Source organism: Fusarium redolens (genome assembly GCF_020744475.1).
Source record: "Fusarium redolens strain MPI-CAGE-AT-0023 chromosome Unknown BKA55scaffold_5, whole genome shotgun sequence".
NCBI lineage: Eukaryota > Fungi > Ascomycota > Sordariomycetes > Hypocreales > Nectriaceae > Fusarium > Fusarium redolens.
In genome coordinates, this window is record NW_025763668.1 from 882,773 (window position 1) to 900,904 (window position 18,132).

At 48.1% G+C, this 18,132-nt stretch overlaps 9 protein-coding genes and 1 non-coding gene across 10 annotated transcripts; 6 read left to right on the forward strand and 4 right to left on the reverse strand.

The window, feature by feature from the left end:
• The first annotated feature begins 106 nt into the window (after positions 1-106).
• Positions 107-1,483, forward strand: BKA55DRAFT_735976 (uncharacterized protein). The gene is made up of 6 exons (XM_046201318.1): positions 107-397; positions 452-551; positions 612-680; positions 728-791; positions 840-1,357; positions 1,407-1,483. Exons 1-6 carry the CDS (start codon positions 219-221, stop codon positions 1,452-1,454), a joined length of 978 nt encoding a protein of 325 aa, XP_046051871.1. The 5' UTR covers positions 107-218; the 3' UTR covers positions 1,455-1,483.
• Positions 1,484-1,966: 483 nt separating this feature from the next.
• BKA55DRAFT_735977 (major facilitator superfamily domain-containing protein) lies at positions 1,967-3,788 on the forward strand (the record flags this gene model as incomplete). The annotated part of the gene is made up of 5 exons (XM_046201319.1): positions 1,967-2,223; positions 2,270-2,438; positions 2,486-2,637; positions 2,687-3,500; positions 3,550-3,788. Exons 1-5 carry the CDS (start codon positions 2,071-2,073, stop codon positions 3,786-3,788), a joined length of 1,527 nt encoding a protein of 508 aa, XP_046051872.1. The 5' UTR covers positions 1,967-2,070.
• A 213-nt stretch (positions 3,789-4,001) lies between these two features.
• BKA55DRAFT_687453 (uncharacterized protein) lies at positions 4,002-4,861 on the reverse strand (the record flags this gene model as incomplete). Its single annotated transcript, XM_046199069.1, has 2 exons — positions 4,002-4,720; positions 4,765-4,861. The coding sequence occupies 2 exons, from the start codon at positions 4,859-4,861 to the stop codon at positions 4,002-4,004; spliced, it is 816 nt and encodes a 271-aa protein (XP_046051873.1).
• A 579-nt stretch (positions 4,862-5,440) lies between these two features.
• Positions 5,441-7,941, forward strand: BKA55DRAFT_661888 (Alpha/Beta hydrolase protein). Its single transcript, XM_046197599.1, has 7 exons — positions 5,441-5,604; positions 5,658-5,725; positions 5,793-6,207; positions 6,260-6,308; positions 6,357-6,479; positions 6,537-6,624; positions 6,671-7,941. The coding sequence occupies exons 1-7, from the start codon at positions 5,470-5,472 to the stop codon at positions 7,476-7,478; spliced, it is 1,686 nt and encodes a 561-aa protein (XP_046051874.1). The 5' UTR covers positions 5,441-5,469; the 3' UTR covers positions 7,479-7,941.
• Positions 7,894-9,241, forward strand: BKA55DRAFT_661889 (uncharacterized protein; the record flags this gene model as incomplete). The annotated part of the gene is made up of 5 exons (XM_046197600.1): positions 7,894-7,933; positions 8,106-8,385; positions 8,479-8,572; positions 8,608-8,847; positions 8,895-9,241. The coding sequence occupies 5 exons, from the start codon at positions 7,894-7,896 to the stop codon at positions 9,099-9,101; spliced, it is 861 nt and encodes a 286-aa protein (XP_046051875.1). The 3' UTR covers positions 9,102-9,241.
• An 823-nt stretch (positions 9,242-10,064) lies between these two features.
• On the forward strand, positions 10,065-11,450 carry BKA55DRAFT_591948 (uncharacterized protein; the record flags this gene model as incomplete). Its single annotated transcript, XM_046195323.1, has 1 exon — positions 10,065-11,450. One exon carries the CDS (start codon positions 10,065-10,067, stop codon positions 11,448-11,450), a length of 1,386 nt encoding a protein of 461 aa, XP_046051876.1.
• Positions 11,451-11,811: 361 nt separating this feature from the next.
• BKA55DRAFT_536873 (uncharacterized protein) lies at positions 11,812-13,020 on the reverse strand (the record flags this gene model as incomplete). Its single annotated transcript, XM_046189870.1, has 3 exons — positions 11,812-11,855; positions 11,902-12,859; positions 12,907-13,020. 3 exons carry the CDS (start codon positions 13,018-13,020, stop codon positions 11,812-11,814), a joined length of 1,116 nt encoding a protein of 371 aa, XP_046051877.1.
• A 341-nt stretch (positions 13,021-13,361) lies between these two features.
• On the forward strand, positions 13,362-13,443 carry BKA55DRAFT_t103. The gene has a single exon. It is a non-coding gene; the product is annotated as a tRNA-Gly (tRNA).
• On the reverse strand, positions 13,362-15,342 carry BKA55DRAFT_562150 (uncharacterized protein). Its single transcript, XM_046192234.1, has one exon. The coding sequence runs from the start codon at positions 15,239-15,241 to the stop codon at positions 13,808-13,810; it is 1,434 nt and encodes a 477-aa protein (XP_046051878.1). The 5' UTR covers positions 15,242-15,342; the 3' UTR covers positions 13,362-13,807.
• A 544-nt stretch (positions 15,343-15,886) lies between these two features.
• On the reverse strand, positions 15,887-16,606 carry BKA55DRAFT_562151 (uncharacterized protein). The gene has a single exon (XM_046192235.1). It carries the CDS (start codon positions 16,509-16,511, stop codon positions 16,122-16,124), a length of 390 nt encoding a protein of 129 aa, XP_046051879.1. The 5' UTR covers positions 16,512-16,606; the 3' UTR covers positions 15,887-16,121.
• Positions 16,607-18,132: the final 1,526 nt, after the last annotated feature.

Sequence of the window (18,132 nt, forward strand, 5' to 3'; positions counted from 1 at the left end):
GCGTCGTTGCCGGATCCAGCCCGAGTATCAAGTCCCATTCGGGCTTTTCCCGGGCATGCTTTGGAAGACTTCCGCGCCAGTTAGTTGGCTACCCCGCAAGCCATGACTTGCAATCGGATATCGGCAAGATGCCCAGAATCACTATTTATGCATAACTGAGAGACTAGTCCGATGGTCGAAACTCGACAACAGTGGAATTTGTGTTGATACTGAACATCATGGCTGCTCAAAATCCAGACTTCGACGAGCTTCCGCTGGATAAGACTGGCCCTCGAGGTAATGCGTGGGGACTTTGGGGACAAGATGACCAACTTGGGACTCTGAATTATTTGACAGATGAGGTAGTTGGACAAGCAGCCAGGGAGAACATCAAGACCGGGACCAGGCTGTCATTGAAGTAAGTGAGCTTGTGGCAGAAACGCCAGTACACTAGTGCTAACCGACAACGAAGCTGGTCAATGATGGGAGCTTCATACCCCAAGTTCGCTCGGAAGAACCTGGATCTGAAATTGATCAATAAAGCCCCCTTGAAGCATGCTCATGATGACGAAGTAGGTCACCTTGCCCTTCACTTGCCTTCGGGACTTCTAAAGCTGACCTTGATGCGACAGTGGAGATTCAACTCACAATGTAGCTCTCAGTGGGACGGCTTCCGACATTATGCTTATCAGAGTGAAGCAGTAAGTCCACAGCATCCTTCCGTGAGCCAAGGCTAACAGAGTAGTAGTTGTACTACATGGGTCGCAAAGCCGAGGACTTTGCCGCGTCGGACCACCCGAATAGCATCCACCGTATGACCCGATCCAAGAATCAGCGAGTTCCAGACTAATTAGTCACAGATGTTTCAGCCAAAGGCATCGCTGGCCGCGCTGTCTTCATAGACTGGTACTCATGGGCGCTAGCTCAAGGCCTCGAAATTGATGCCATGTCATCATACGAGGTACCCTTTAACCAGATCATGAAAACGTTGGAGTTCCAGAGTATGAGTCTAGATTCCCTGAGAGCTGGAGACATAATCGTAATCCGCTTCGGATATCTGTTTCAATACGAGAATATGGATGCTGCTAAGCGCGAGTATCTCGACAAGCTTTACCAAACGCAAAAGCCTGACAACATTGGTCTCAAGCCATCTGGAGAACTTTTGAGATTCCTATGGAATACCAAGATTGCAGCGATCTGTGGAGACTCGCGGTCGTTGGAAGTCTGGCCATGTAAAGACCTCGAATGGCACTTGCATGAGTGGCTTCTGGCAGGTTGGGGTATGCCTATCGGGGAACTATTCTACCTGGAAGAACTTGCCAAGAAATGTAAGGCGCTGGGGAGATACACTTTCTTCATGTCAAGTTCACCTATGAATGTGGGTTTGTTCCTTGACTACCATTGTCGAAGACGCTAACTGTGGATAGGTACCTGGGGCTGTTGCAAGCCCGCCAAATGCCCTTGCATTCTTCTGAGATGGCGGTTTGCGGTAGAAGGATAATGGAATTACTATATACAGAGGCCCATAGATGCCTTGATAAATACTCATTGGATTCATAAATGCTTGCGATAAGCCGTTTCAGCATCGTATCTCCAAGACCTGTGTGCTTGCTCTCGTGATGTTGCTCTGCTTCCTTAACAGGAAACTTTAATATGACAAATATCAAGGCCTGTTGCGAATAACTATAGGGCCAAGTTCAAAATTACTTGTCTAAAGCGGTAAACCTATCCTCGGGAATTAGGTCTTTTCCCGAGTTCGGAAAATGTCCGATCGATGTCACGTTCCGCTGACACAATGAAACTATTTCCGACCAAGGCAAGGTTTACTCGCTTGACGTGACTCAGGCACAGAAGAACCTAGTCAGTAACCAGAACTGAATCCCCTCTAGCTCAAAAAAGTATATGAAGTGAGATGCGGGGTCCCCATGGGGTTGAGCTCAGGGATCAGTAGCACCGGAGCGCACCCGATGGACAGAGTTCCTTTGATCACCATGATTCAGATCAGTATATATACCATGACCAGCCCCGTGGCAGAGGAAAACCATTGAGAAACGGGCATTCCGTCGTCGATGAGAAGTGACCCCCCCAGCTATGGATCAAAGCACCAACAAGGGCCTTGAGCCGATCAAGGTAGACGACAAGTTTGTCGAGCACGCTTCCGATGCCTACCCAGGCCTTTCACCAGGGGATGCCGAGTTTATGAGGGGGTATGAGGGAAAGACTGGAAAGAAAGTCGTCAAGAAAGTATGTTCATAACATGTGACATTTCAACTTCAACTGACGCGCGCAGATCGACTTTCGACTCCTGCCCATTATGGCCGTTCTATATCTACTTGCGCATATCGACCGAGGAAACATCGGAAATGCGAAAATCGAGGGGATGGACAAGGACCTCGGCCTTGTTGGAAACCAGTACAACATCGCTAGCACCATCTTTTTCGTGCCCTATATCATTTTCGGTAGGTTCTCACAAGAGATCTGGGAGAGATATACTAATCAACTATAGAGGTGCCTTCCAATATTGTCCTCAAGAAGGTCAGAGCGAGCATCTGGCTGTCGTTCTTGGTTATATGTTGGGGAACTGTCATGACCTGCATGGGAGTAGTGCAGAACTTTCAAGGCCTCGTTGCGTGTCGAGTAATTCTCGGAATATTCGAGGTATGTGGCACTCCCTTCTTCTGGTCCACCATGCTGACTCTTAGGCTAGGCAGGCTTCTTCCCAGGTGCCGTCTTCATCGTCTCAAGCTGGTACCCCCGCCATGAACTCCAACAGCGCCTTGCCATTTTCTACACAGCCTCAGCATTCTCGGGTGCCCTCAGTGGCCTGCTGGCATTCGGAATTGCCCGTCTCGATGGTGCTAGAGGTATTGCTGGATGGCGTTGGATCTTTCTCATTGAAGGAGCCGTGACTGTAGCCGCTGGTCTGGTGATGCCATTGCTCATAATTGATACTCCTGAAAGGGCAAAGTGGCTTTCAGATGACGAGAAACGCTATGTAGACCTTCGTCTACGGCTTTCTGGAGTTAGGTCGAACACAGAAGAGGGCGATAAGTTCTCATGGAAGCTGCTCTTCAAGACCATGGTTGATTGGAAGGTTTTGCTCGGCATTTTTCTCGCATGGGCTAATTCTGTCCCTAATGCTGCCTTCAAGTTCACCATGCCACAGATTATTAAGCAGCTTGGATTCTCAACTGCGCAATCACAGCTCTTGACAATGCCTCCATATGTCTGTGGTGGTATTGCTGCATGGTTATCTGGAAGATTCTCGGACCGTTTGTCGTGGCGTATGCCCTTTATTGTTGGACCCATGTCTGTACTCCTTGTCGCCCTGGCTGTTCTTTTCAATTACTCTAAGCACGTGGCGGATAATGTTCCAGCCATGTATGTTGGTGTGATGCTGGCTCAGATCGGTATTTATCCACTGCTCCCTGGTATCAGCGCATGGACAGGCAACAACCTCGCACCATCCTGGAAAAGATCCATTGGTCTTGCTTGGCTTTTGGCTGCAGGAAATCTTGGCAGTAAGTTTGCCCATGGCAGTCTTATTGCCCTCCTCTAACATGATGATAGGCCTCATTGGAACAAACATCTTCCTCGATAGAGAAGGCCCTCAATATCCGACCGGGTATGGGGTCTCACTCGGAATTATCTGCCTGGGTGCTTCCTGCGCTCTGTTCATGGAATTTTGTCTCTGGAAGTCGAACAAAGCACGGGCTCAGCTTTCTGAGGCGGAGATACGTCAGAAGTACTCTCAAGAGGAACTGGATGCTATGGGAGAGCGAAGTCCGTTGTACAAGTACACGCTTTAGTCGTTGAGCAAATGCTGCAGAGGCCTTGGTGATGTTTGACATAGACAATAAAATAGCCACCAATCAAGAGTTGCTGAGTCGATATCTGTCAAGTATTTCGAAATATGCACAATGTAGAAATTCTAAAAACTCCATTTCTATAAAAAAAAATGCGGTACAGTCCCTGTCAATCAGCAACAACAATGACTCAGATATAGCATTTTATGTTATCTCTTAAGACTCTAGCTCTTGAAGCAAGAGACGAACCGGTGTCCAAAGAGAAGTTGGCAGATTCGCAGGGCCAATGCCAATGCCATACTTCCCTGCAACAATATAGCGAGCATAAAGCTGAGTCCAAAATTCCCCAGTGTTTGTACAGGTAGTGACGCTATTGTCATCGTCGTCTTGAGTCATAGAGCACGAGAGCTTCGGCGCTCTACATTGCAGCGAACCACCGTTATCAATTTCGCAGGTGAAGCGCGTTTTCCATGCAGCCTCGAAGTCGTAGCATGCCTGAATGACAGCGTATCTGTTGCCGCTGTCATAGACCGTGCACATTCCATGACCATTTGACAAGAGGTATCCTGTGTCCGGTTCGATTGACAGTATTGCCTCCATGGAGCCACCAGTAGGTGTATTGGCTATCTCCAGAAGACCCCCGGAATTTGGTAAATAGCGGACTGAAGCGTCGGGAATAGGGCCATCCTGGGCTTTAGCTCTGTATACAATGGAGGCTACAGAGGAAGTGGTGGCGGGAGAAGATGTTGTATCCGGAGAAGCTGAGGTTGTAGTGGAGAGAGTCGTAGTGTCGGTCGTGGGTACAGACGATGCCTCAGTAGTCAAGCTGGATGTTGAAAGAACTGTCGAGTCTGACTCGGTAGAATCCGTAGAAATGGTGAAGGAGACGGTGGACAACTCCGATGCCTCGGAGGAGGTCGACTGGGCTGCAGAAACTGACAAAGTGATTGACGATGTTGGGCTGCTTGCCTCAGTGGACGAAGACTCAGTAACGCTAGTGGTGATCGCTCAGCTGCTGGGTTTGCAAGGGTTCGCCATGCAGCCCAGCCCAGCGTCAACAGGATATAAAATCGCATTTTCTTAACGATAGACTAGGGTGACTATGAGGGAAAAGTGGCTGAAGAGATTCAACGGGAGACTCGCTCTTCTGCATCTCCTATTTATTAGGACGAAAAGCAAAGAATTGCTATACGAAAGCCACCCAATCTCTTGAAGGCGCCCCTATTGAATAAATCATCTTGAAACTATCGTGGTCCAGCGACGTCTAGATCCACTAAGTTGCCTTCCATCGACACGCTAAGCCCCCTGAAGCATAAAACGCAGAGCGCTAGCTGAGGGACCAGTAGAAGTTGCAGGGGTTGGGTCGATGTCAGTGACCTTAATTGATACCTTACAAAAAAGCATATCGTATCCTGGTTATCATTGACGTTTGTGAATACTGGATGCACTGAATCCTCTCTTCCTCTTTCGTCATGATATAGGGAATCGAAAGTTGCTGGAATTCCGCAAAACTCCTATTGTCCGTTGTCTTGCATGAAGGATTGGCTAATGCCATTACCCGGAATCCTGTCAGCCCTAAAATGCCGAGATAACCTTTATCCCGCAGCTTGAGCTTTATATAAGGACCATGTGATGAATCTTTATGTTTTCCTAAAAGGCTGTCCTTGCTTGGGTTGTCTTGTGTATGATCTCGCGGGTCAATAGTCCGATCATGGCAAGCCGTATTGTTGTCCTTCTCCTTAGTGTTCATGGAGTCATCGCCTCTAAAGGTCTTGTTGTAGACCTTGGGTATGCGGTTTACCAAGGATCTGTGCAAGAGGTAAGAAGAACTACCATTGATACAGCGACACCGCTGATATGACTGGCGTGAAGGGATCTTCGAATCTGTACAACTTCTCCAACATCAGATATGGTGAACCACCAATAGGTGATCTTCGATTGTGCGTATAGCGCTGCTGGATAATCTGAAATTACCAATCGATCGACAAAAATATACTGACTCGATAGTGCGAAACCTGTTGCCCCTAAAGGACGAAACATCACTATCGACGAAGGCGATGTTGGTCGTATTTGTCCCCAAGCGATGGCCGCCTGGGAAGCATACACTTCGTTCACAGGGCCAGACTTCCTAAGTGGCAAGATCTCAACTCTTACAGAAGACCAGAAACATACACTCAAAGAGCCTTCAGACCTGAAAATTCCGATAGATCCGAGAGAAACCGAGGATTGCCTCTTTCTCGACGTTGTCACGCCTGTTGAGACTTTCAACAGCCCAGTGAAGAAATTAGCGCCTGTGATATTCTGGCTCTCCGGAGGTGGATACACGACTGGCGAGAAGGGATGGTTCGACCCAGCAGGTCTCATCAAGGCGAGCTACGCGTCGAGTCCGGAAGGATTGGTCTTTGTCTCTGCAAATTACCGAGTATGTTGTTGTTAGCTGAAGTTAAGAAAGATCGAACGCTAACAAGTTGCAGCTTGGTGCTCTTGGCTGGCTTGCTGGATCCAAACTGGACGCTGGTAAAGGTGCGATCCCACCCAACACTAGAGATGTTTCGCTAATGAGCCGTTCAGAAACGATGGTAGCCAACGCTGCGCTTTACGATCAGAGACTTGCACTCGAATGGATTCAAGAGAATATTCATCAGTTCGGCGGGGATCCAGATCGTGTGACCATCATGGGCGAGTCAGCTGGAGGTTTGTCTTCTGTTTAGCCCATGGAAGCGAACTTCAATACTGACTGAAACTTGACAGGTGCCAGTATCTATCATCACTTGACAGCTTTTGGGGGCAAGGATAAGACAACACTCTTCCAGCGGGCAATCCCCCAAAGCACTGGCTGGTAAGGCACCCAAAGTCTTGTGCCACCTTTGGCTAACGCACCTTAGGGTTCATATTGCAAATGATAAGCTCGAGAATGATGTTATCGACAAGTTCCTCGCTCTTGCCAGAGTTCAAAATTTGGCAGCGGCTAGAAAGTTGTCAACTGAAGAGGTTCAAGAGGCTAACCGGCTTCTGATCTCAAACTCTGCCTGGGGAACAAGTACTACAGGCCCATTCGTGGATGGACTATACGTACCAGAGAACCCCGATAAGCTCTTTGCAGAGGGAAGGCATATTCAAAATGTGGATCTGTTGGTTGGCTTCAACGAAGACGAGGGACTGATCTTCACATCTCCAGAGTCAAATGACGATGCTGGGTACCGAAAGTTTCTGGAGACAACATACTCGAACGCCAGTCCCGAAACACTTGACCACATCGAGACAAAGCTCTACCCACCAGTCTTTGACGGAAGTTACGGCTATACCAACCAAACGGGCCGTGCATCCATCACCAAGGCCGAATCAGAGTTCACCTGCAAGTACGGATTTCTGCAGGCCGCATATGGTAACAGGGCCAAGAGCTACCGTTTCAACGTCTATCCGGGCCTTCACGGCAGCGAAATGCACTATACCTTCTACAATGGTCTGGAAAGGAATCCGGAGGTCGATGAAGCTATAGCTGTCGGGTTTCAAGAGCTTCTGACGAGCTTTGCAGCGACTGGAAACGCGACTTCGCTAGCCGCTCCTCAGGGGGTGCCAGTTTATGGGGAAGAGAGGCGTATGCTTTACATCAGTAATGAAGGTTTCGGTCTCACGACGGATGAGACTGTTTCAGAACGCTGCAAGTTCTGGCAAAGTGGGATTTATCTATGAGTTTGTAGCTGTCGCAATTCTCATGTCAAGGTTCGGCCGGCTAAGAGATGCTCGCGGCACCCATCTGCTGCTGGCTTCGGTATCGAGACTCGTGAAGGTCGCAGCAGGATTTTCTGCTGTTGGTTGTGGTTGGCAGTTTTCCAAGACAGATTTGGAAATGATGGCATTGGAATAGAGATTTGGCGGCATCGAGAAAACCAAGGTCAGAAGAATTCTTCTTCCTTCAGTGCTGTTTCGTGTTCGGGACTTTAAGCCAAAGTCTGATTAATATTGTTGTTCTCTTTTGTTCTTGTCTAGTGTTCGGTGATGTATGCAGTCTGCTTGTTGTTGTTGTTGTTATTTCTGTTATTATTGCTCGTTACCATATATTCCATGGAGAGGTCCTTGAATCATTAGGTAGTGGGGCTACCATAAGATGGATCCCCACTGGCTTCGAGGCCTGACCCTTTGCCAAAGTTCATCCTGAAACTACATTTTGAATGGAACGGCGCGCTTTTGATATTGGATATCTTCGCATGAAAAGCCACCAAATTCCTCAAATCTGGAGGGAAGTGGTGTATTGACGACTGCCTACCAACACATACACGTCTTTCGCTCTGAGTGAGCCAACCTAAACAAAACATCAAGATCAACGTAAACTTCACCTTCGTCAATCTACAAAGCCCACCCGCGATGCACCATGCCCACGATGTCACTGCTTCGGAACGTCTCTTCACCGACTGAGTGTTGAGAACCCATGGTTTGCGACGCGCCCTCTACTCTGGACATCCCAGCATCTCGATCTCCTGGCTATTCGCTTCCATCACGTCAATAGCCGGTTCCACGCGGCACCACTGAGCGGTATAACTTTGAGAGATCTTGACGAAGAAGAGGTATTTTACGAGGTTCGGGGTCTCGCGAACCGTCCGTCACCTATTGGCAATCATATTTCTGCCCTGAATCTTCTTTGTTTTCCATGAAGTCCCATTGAACTTGGCCGGTAAGTTGACTTTCAATCTAGCTACTGGACTTCTGGTACTGATTCCTATTACTTCGTCAGAGATAACATCTGCTTTTACTTTGCAAAGCGTGGAGTCCACAAGACATCGTGTACCGTCTTCCCGTCGACAAACTATCTCCCACGCAACAGCCTCCCGTCATCGGCTATATGTGCTACATGACTGTCGCACGGGAACGAGAGAGACTCCTCACTCCTCCGCCACATCCCAACCTTGGGTATAACTGGACTGTCAAGCAGAAATACGATCGCCGCCTGGGCCAGACCACTCCAGACAGCTGGTTCGAAGATCCTTACCTTGTCTGCCTACTATTGTCGTTGGCACAAGCGCAGCGGTGCAAAGACAAGTCAGGAAAGCCAGCAATCTTCCCTGTACGTTCGTTTATACTATCTATGGTTTCTTTGCTTACTCTTACAAGGTTCGCTTGTTTGTGACGAAGGACAAGGACAAGACCTTTGCGCATGTCTTCCATGCTGATATCAATGGTCATATGCTTGATGCGCTTGATGAACCGACACTCGACTTGAATGGAGTGGAATGGCCAACAATCACGCACTCGCAGATTCCCTTCGAACCGTATCTGACATTTCCGGATCGCATAATGGCGGAGCTACTTGGGTCGTAAATGGTGGAAAAGGATGTCGACGAAGTGTTGACATCTCAAGCCTAGAAGCGAAAGGACGAGGATGCGGAGGTCCCCTTGCAAATAGTCAAGATCACGATGTAGAATATACCCCTTAACATGGACATGGATACCCTTTGCGCCGGTGGAAAAGGATAATTGAGTGAGTTAATTGACCAACATTGACCTTTAAACTTTTGATCTATTGTTTCTTTCCTCTACTATTTCTCATTCGAATTATAAACAGCCAATCCGTGATTTGAGATAAGAGCAATGAAATTATCTTCGTCATGCTGAACAGTCTAGGCAAGAGTGTTCCGTCCGGGCATCCTTCTCGATTGTTCGGCCCTCGAAAGGCATCCTCCTTTGAACAGAACCAGAACAATTCGTCATCCACACAAGCGAACAAAGAATCAAGATAATGGCATCAACTTAGTCCACTGAAAGGACATCAAAGGTAGGTACTTGAGGATCTCGAATCCTCTTGCCGGTCTAAAACTCTTCTTCACTTCCCTTTGGCAAGAGATGCAAACTCAAGGTTATATACCTCCAAGCCCCTTCCTTTTGCAAAGCCTTAAGGGCTTAATTGCAATAGAAGACTTATTAGTTATTATAGAAGCTTTTTAGGTGGAAGCCTATATTGTGAAAAGGAATATCGTATCCCAATCACCTGTCTTAGCAGCCTAATGTCTAACCTTATGGCCAGCAAGTAGTCATACACCTTTCCTCTGGGAGCAAGAAAACTTCTGACTTTCAACTCAGGTGTCAAGAATAACTAGTCTAAAAGCACCCTGAATCACAATAAGCCTCCCTAAGTCTTTTTATTATTTAGGATAAAGGGCCTAGGCTTTCTTGCCTCCCCTAGCATTCACCCCAGAATTTACAAGATTCCGCTCACCTTCCAGCTACACCATCACTATACAACATCTTTCACGCCCCCATTCACAATCTTGAACTTCAAGCAAGATGGATCCTTTCAATAAACTCCCACCTGAGATTCGAGTTAAGATCCTCGGATCTATTCCCTCCCATGCAACAACCGCGCGACTGATTCGAGCGTCGCCCATCATGCTGGCCCAATATACAACCACAGAGTCGACGAATTTGCTCGAATACTTGTCGATACTCGTCGGTAACGATATCAATGATCATGAGCTTCTCCAAGACGCTCTCGCGGTCATCCATTTCAGCCAAGATTGCGACAAGGACTCAGTCTGCGATCTTGTGCGCAACTGGAAAACCAAGAGTCTCCCATCACCTTTTCCCCGGAGTGATTACGCCATAATCACGAATCTTCGGCTTCTGTTTGAGCGCACGAGCGAGTTCATCGACGATTACCTCAGCAAAGCAACGGCTCAGAATACTGTCGAGGCGTATCTTCAACCCCCGCGCCGTACATACATCGATACCGTTGACCCGCAGCCCATCACTTTACATGACCTTAGCCCCCAAGAGAGACTTCGCCTCTTTCAGGCGTTCATCAAGTTCGAGCTCCTCTGCAAGATATGCAGCCAACGAGTCCAGGGCGCCCTGGCAACGACTTCAATGAAGGGAGCGCCCAAATCAAACAGCTGGGAGAAGGAAGCTTTGGCGTGCGTATACGAGTACATGAAAGCCTCCTATACCGCGATATTTGCGCAGTGCGCAGGGGTACCGACGTTCAAGCGGTACAAGAACACTTGTGACCGTCTGAGGCGGTTCAGGCTCGATAGACCATTCTTTCTCGAAACGATGCTTTTCGACCCCCATTATCCCTTTCTTTGTTATCCGTTTCCCAAGTATTCCGCCATATACCTCGAGGAACTACCTTGGTGCGGGTTTGATGTGTTGTCGCACCTAATGACAGAGGCGAAAAAAGCAAAATGCACACCAGCTTGGATCCTGGACATGTGTTCAAGGTATAAACGGAGGGGCAACGACAGGGTCCAGCCCTTTCTTGATCGAGCCTTGGCGAATATGCCTTCCGGGCAAGAAACAGGTCTATGGGCGTATCTGCCGACAGGCCACTCAAATGGCACGGATACCGAAGCCAACCAAATCACGAGAACGCAGCGCACTATATACCAACAGCGAGCTTGGGTATTCTTCGATGATGCGAGATTGTGCCCTGGTCGAGAAGCCCATTTTCCGACAGCAGAAGAGATGAAAACAGAGATAGAGAAACTGGAAAATGAACGGATGATGGAAACGAGGGAGCAGTGGAAGGAGTACTTTGATAAGAAAAGGCCTAACCCTCCTCGGTACAAGTCCGCAGCGAAATGCGTACGTTATGACGAAGACATGGAAATGAAAGAAGACAGGGAGATTTATCTCGGGCATTTGGCCGCTCCACCATTCTTTGCATTACATTAGGCGAGATGTCGTGAAAGAATTGGAAGGGCTGCAGATATGTCTCGGGGTTTGACTAAGAGATCTTTGGGGAATTAACGAATACTCTTTGAGGGCATGCCTTGTGGAGCAAGAAAACTTAGGACCTTGACACAAGATACTATAATAAACTCGTCAGAAAGACTCATAAACTTATGCTGGTTTACCTAAACCTTTTTATCCCTTAGGATCGAGGTCCCAAGATTTCTTGCCTCCCTTAGACATGGCAAGAACCGCATCAGGATGTATACAATAGCGGCAGAACCGGGGTCTGTAGAATAATTCGAGATTTCTATAGCGGTTCAACAATGATCAACTACCAATTAATCCAGCACTGGTACCCGAATCACTTCTTCTGTGAGACACCAAATGTAGTCAAATGCGGCCAATCTACCCCAGTCAGTTTTGTATGTCCATCTCGAGGTAGAAAACTCACCAAATGTCGTTCTTTGAGTATTAATTCGCGTGACATCAACTCGCTGGCCAACAGTTAAGGATCTACTCGTAGCATCACCGTAGCAGAAGCCATAGCGCCCAAATACAGGACTCCATTTGGCTCCTTTGTCCACTCTTCTATCCTTGTTGAGTTTTTTCCAGACCGTACCACGATCGTCAGTAGCAGTCTTTCCGGTGTTGTAGTCAACAGTGATACTCTGACATCTGTAACAATTTGCTGTCAACTGCATGCGTACTCCCCCTGCAAAAGTGAGCTCGCCCCAGAAATCTTCGGAGAATGCTTTGGATGCGCCGCGGACAACAATGTTGGGACGGAATTTGGTAATATCCATGGAGTAGCCCTCGTCAAGACGGGATGAAACTTCGTTGTTGGACTCTTCTGTGACGACCAGGTAGTGGGCGAGATCATTGAATGCAAGCCGCTCAGGTGGGTAAGACAAAGGAGGGAGTAGGTTTTTGATCCGCTCAGTGAAAGAGGCTTTCTTCAAAGCGTCTGAGCTGTGAGGAGCCAAGGAACCTAGAACGGCTCTTGACTCGTTCCCGATGTAGACGAGTCGGACTTCATCACCAAGACGGTTAGAAAACCATCGCGACAGCTCATCTCCCAAATCATAGGCTTTGGCCTTGCTGGTATGGAGACTGGTTTCGATCGTCTTTCGACCTTCGACAGCAGGCTTTAGAGGGAAGTCGACGCTATCGTCGGCCTTGTCTCCAGTCCATCTCACTGTGACTTGGCCCTTGTCATAGTCGACTGACGCTACAAATAAAGCGAGTTTCAGATGATATCCAATCAACATTGTCTCATACGAAAGGTTGCCATTTTCATCTCGGCTGACCTTTTGCAGGGAAAAGGTCCTGTCTCCCTCGAAGCCATACGGACCGAGGCACGCTTTGGTCAAAGGACATCCTCGGATACCTTTGACAGGGTAAACGTATAACTTCGGGATATTGTTAGCCGGAACTTTCTTTGTATGAGCTTACTCACTTGAGTGACTTCCAGTCCAGTTTCCTGTGCCTTGCTGCTTGAGAACAACAGGAAGATAGCTGCTGCAAGGGCGAAAGCACTCAAGGCAATTGATAGAATAGTATAATCGTCCATTCTGTACTTATTTCAACAACTCTGAGAGTTGAAGAGGGGAAGTTATCAAGTGAGCGGAGGGGAATCCGCAGCAGTGATATACAAAGCGTCTCCAGTAGTTTTAGTGACATTCAATATGACGTGCGGCTGTCGAGAGCTAAACTCCAACAGGTAAATTGATAACCCACTGTTGAGGAATCATGGCATCGCATTGGTTCGGTAGTCGATTGACGCTAGGACGAACAGAGAAAGAAAATGGACCTCAGCTCTAGGGTGAGCATTGAAGTTCTTGAGTCCATCCCAGCTCCACCAAAAAAAAACTTGAGCACCATGGAGATTGTCCGAATTTCAACAATCGCACCGCGTAATTGGTTTAGTGGTAAAATTCTCCGTTGCCATTCGAGCAGCGTCGGGGAGCCCAGGGTTCGATTCCCTGATTACGCATTGGAATGGTTGTAGTAGCCTCTTCGCGCTCTTTTTGTGGTGTTGTGCAAATTCTTTTCACATTGGAGTTTATTCAACCGCGGGACAATGGTTCCACGGCCTTTGCCGGCAAACGTTATGGGCAGTCACGAAAGGCAATGCAATACAATTTAGGTGATTCAAGAATGCAATGTACAACGCATCTACTGGTTGGCATGTGTTGGTTTGGCTATCGAAGAGCCGCAATGAAAGTGTTACTTTTTGCAAGATATTTATTGGGACATTATTTGCAGCGCCTTGCATTAAATCGTAGTATTTCTATGAAAGTTTAAAAAAGAAAAGATTTATAGCGAAAGTAATACATAATCTCATATGAGAGTCCACTCTACAGAGAAGTCTCAAGCTCAAGAGCCTGCTTAATAGCAGGCAGAACCGTACCGTCATTCCAGTTCCAGATCAAACCGCTGTTGTGTCCAGCAAACACAGCACCGGTCCAGTAAGTGTTGCGATATCCCTCAAGCGCAAGGAGATCACGGTAAAAGCCCTGGGCAATATCGTGGCCGGTAACGTGAAGGTAGTAAGGAGCATGGTCCTCAAGCATAGGGAAAGTGACCTTGCCGGCAGCATCAGCTGGGGCACCGCCAACACGAGCCACAGTGGCGAGTTCCTTGCGCATAAGAGCCTTGGCATCCGCGAGGGTGTAGTCAGTGTTGTCGAAAGCAGCACCGATGAGGAAGTCGTTGGGTGAACCAGTTTGGAAGTAGCCGTTGCTGCCAGGGACGAGGGGCACGTTGGCGGGGGTGAGAGCACCGACGTTCTGGAGACCGTTCTCAAGACCGGGAATGTGAGCAACACCGGCAACATAGCCGAAAGCAGAGAACTTGGTGATGAGCTTCCTTTCCTTCTCGCAAAGATCGAACATCTTGGTGTTGGCGCGTGTCTGAGGAATAGCAACGACGAGCTTGCGCGCCCGGAGGGTGATAGTCTTGCCATTCTGCTTGAAGACGACAACAACGCCCTTACCCTCAGCATTTCGTCGAACCTTGACGACCTCGGAGTTGAGATAGATGCTGTCTCCGAGCACCTTGGCGGCAGCTTCATAGATGCTTCGGGTGTCGCCCGATGCGGCAACGAGGAACTCGCTGGAGACACTCTGGAGAAGACCAGGGCCGAACTTCTTGATACCGTAGATGGTGGGGATGGCGGTGATGTTGCCGGGGTACCAGTTCAGCTGACTGATAAGAGGAAGAATGGCGCTGAAGTTATTCTTCTGAGCGAACTCTCCGAAAGGCAAAAGAAGCTCCTGCGGAACAGGGTTGGGGATCAAATAACCCTGGTCGATCCAGGGATATTTGGGGAGGACATTCTGAGCATAAGCTTGAATAGCAGCGGCCATGGCCTCCTTGGTAGCAGCAGCCTGAGCCTGAGACTGAGCAGGAATGGGAATGCCCAGAGTGAAATCATACTGCTTGTTTGTGCTGGTAGTAGCAGAGAAGGGGTTGTTCTTTGCGAGAGCAACACCAAGGCGACCGAGGTACTTCTGCACAGTCTTGGTGTTTTCGAAGAGCGCAACACCGATGTTGGTAGGCCTCTTGGTCACAGGGTTGACATATGTCTGAGCATGGCCGCCAATCTGCTTATCCTTCTCAATAACAGCAACCTTCAAACCATCATCCTTAAGGTTGATGGCAGCGTGGATACCAGAAGATCCACCGCCGATGATCGCAATATCAACGTCGTACTTTGGTGCAGTGCCAGCAGGGACAACAATGGCGGTGGCACATGAGGCCAAAGCGAGGGCAGAGGTGTAGAACTTCATCGTGAAAGGAGGGACTGAGGAGAAAGAGAGTGGTGCGTGAGTGAGGAGCGAGAGGATGGTAGGACAGCTCGGGGTTTTATCGACGGGTGAGAATAACGGTGTCACACAGCATAAGCCATGGCGTATCTGAATAAGCTTTCTTGCTTAGAATGCCGAGGATTCCGTGTGTAAATTCCTCATTTTAAGATGCTTGATTTGGTGCTAGTTTTGCCCGCAAGTTTTGGGACCCATGTCGTCGGCAGTTGGACTGGTTATGCTTCTCAGCGCTCGATTGTTGTTGCTAGTTCGGCACTAGGTTCCCAGCGAAGATGACAGTCAACGCACGCCGCCTTGTACTTGAAATCTTTTAGGCAACACGCCTCTTGAATTGATTCATTCGTATCGTATTTTCTGTTTAATAATTATTGATACTGTTAGCATACTCTGTAGTTCCAATCATCCAGAGAAAAAGAACCTTGCTTGTAGCTCATTCGGCACTTGGTATTGACGTATGTTGGTAATCGAACAAGGTTTAATTACGATCAAGCAATGCCACCTAAAAGCGTCGCCCGCCAAAGTCTATTTATGCCCCTAATCCGTCATCCCGCTTGGTTCCGAGTTTCTGGATCATTTTAACCCCAGATTCGGCATGCTGCCTAGGTTTTAATCCACCAATGTCACATCGGAGTGGCGCTGATGAACCGTCTAGCTGGCGCAAAGTTCAGATGGCTACCAATTCCGCCTAACGGCAACAGTTAATCTCAAACCATCCCCTTTCTATGATCTTTTAATGTTGGAATACCGAATCGGAACGTCGACTAGTCATTTAACCTTCCGTATAAGTAAATGAGTGTAACCCGAGAACGATGATTCAGTACATATGTCTCTCAAAACCCCAGGACTAGTTTTTGCACAGATATACCACCCAGCCCAGATAACCAATACCCATAGAAAAGTGCAAAATACCCGGAAGCGACCTTTTTCCGTCTCCAACTGCAAGAACACTAAGAAGATCGCCGAATTTCATGAAGCTCATGACGGCCATGATGGTAGCGATAGCAATATGGTTATCTTGGAATTGATGTGCTAGGATAAAGATGCCCAAAGATATATCTCTTGCTGCTAGCATATATATCGGCGCGAAGCTGGCGGGATCGTCTGAGGATCCCATGTCTGGAATGCCTTTGAGTTTGTATTGGTTTCTTGGGTTATAGAGGGCGAGTACTCCACCAGCGAGGCTAGTGAAGCCAATGGAGAAAATACAGAACTCGACGAAGAAAGACAAATACATTTTGCTTGACGGTTTCTGGTTTGCTATATTTAAGTTGATGCAAATGGCGCTGGATGCTGGAGTCTTGAGATATTTGTCATAGCAGGGAATGGGTTGTATTCAAAGCTTTTATGTATTCTTGACTTGGGAGGATTCGTTCCGTTTTATCCGTTGAGTGGATTGATGAGCCTCGAGGCTGAGTCCGAAGGATCACTACGCCACCGTTTGGACACAAAACAACGCTCTAAAACTGGATTGAAAATGATATAGGGCGGACTATAGCCAATTGACTTCTCTTCTATTCGATATTCAGTTTCCGATTAGAAAAGTGTCCGGATGGATAGGCAGTTCGCCAACAAGTTTCCGACCGCCCTCTCCATAGTGGTGGGTGACGTAGGTTACAAGGCTGACTGCCTAACCCAAGAGTCCACAGGACACTGCCCAGTGACCTGTCCCCTGTAGATACCAAACGCCTGGTCAATGGGTGCGGCATCAGAGGACCGCGAATAACAGACAAAGGATAGAGAAAACAACCTCATTGAGCAAGTAAAAATTACCATTGAGAACAGCTTTCGCCATAGCTCCTTTGTTTCTCTAGCTGGAAAACGCGGCTACGAAAAAATGTTGGCGAAACAATTGTAGCAACCGTGCTATGAAGGCATGCTTGAAGGAGAGGGCTGATTATCTCCAGCTCATCGCATTCACTCAACTCTAAGGATTTTCTATCCGCCTTCCATGATGTGGACTCCGCCATAGGGAGCAATTGGCATGGCTAGAGTATATAGATTTACAGAGCTCACGTGTCTCACCAGTTGCGGCAGCCTTCATCATTAGTGGAAGCCAGCGCGATCATCACCAAACAACACCTTACGAAATCGGCCTGGGTAAACGCTGATTGGGCTCCTCTAAATAGACTATTATGCTATTGCCTCTGACGAAATAAGGCCTGGAACTATATACAATAAGCTCGGCCACGCATCTGCCCAGGGACGAGACTCGCTTCGGCTAGTGGTTAGAGAATGCCTCAGCGATGTGCAGGAGTCAAGTCGGATTCTTGAAAAGGGTCTCCCATCGGCTAGCGCATCACTGTCGGCGAGAAAAGTGGAACGTTCACAGTTTTCAGGCACGATAATAAATTGACGAGACATCGTGCGCTGTATATAAATACTTGATTCTGGTCGATCCATCAGCAGGTCAGTGCGACTGGAGGTTCGTCGGTGGCAGAAAGGGGAGACTCGCTTCGTGACATTTGATCGAAACTCGTCGTATGTTGATTGTGACAGTATATTTGAAGAGATTGGGAAGGCCACTGTGCCTGATGAACTGTGCAGCCGAAACCAACATTACAGGACTTAGGGGAACCATTTGAGTTCTAAGGACAGCGAGATACGAGAACTACTGATCTTTCCAACAAGTTCCGTCTTGGTGAAAAATACTAACGATCGAAGACGAGAGCAAGACCCGTGGTGGAATATCTTCTTGTGCAACACAACGACCACCGCTTGTTTTGAGCCGTCAGTCAGCCATAGTGCCGTTGATTACGGCCTTGCCACTGAAGTAAAGGCAGATGCAGATGGCAAAGAATTGGTGACGAGGTGACCGAAACGCAGTATAGAAACTAGCGGTTGATGGTCATTGGTAA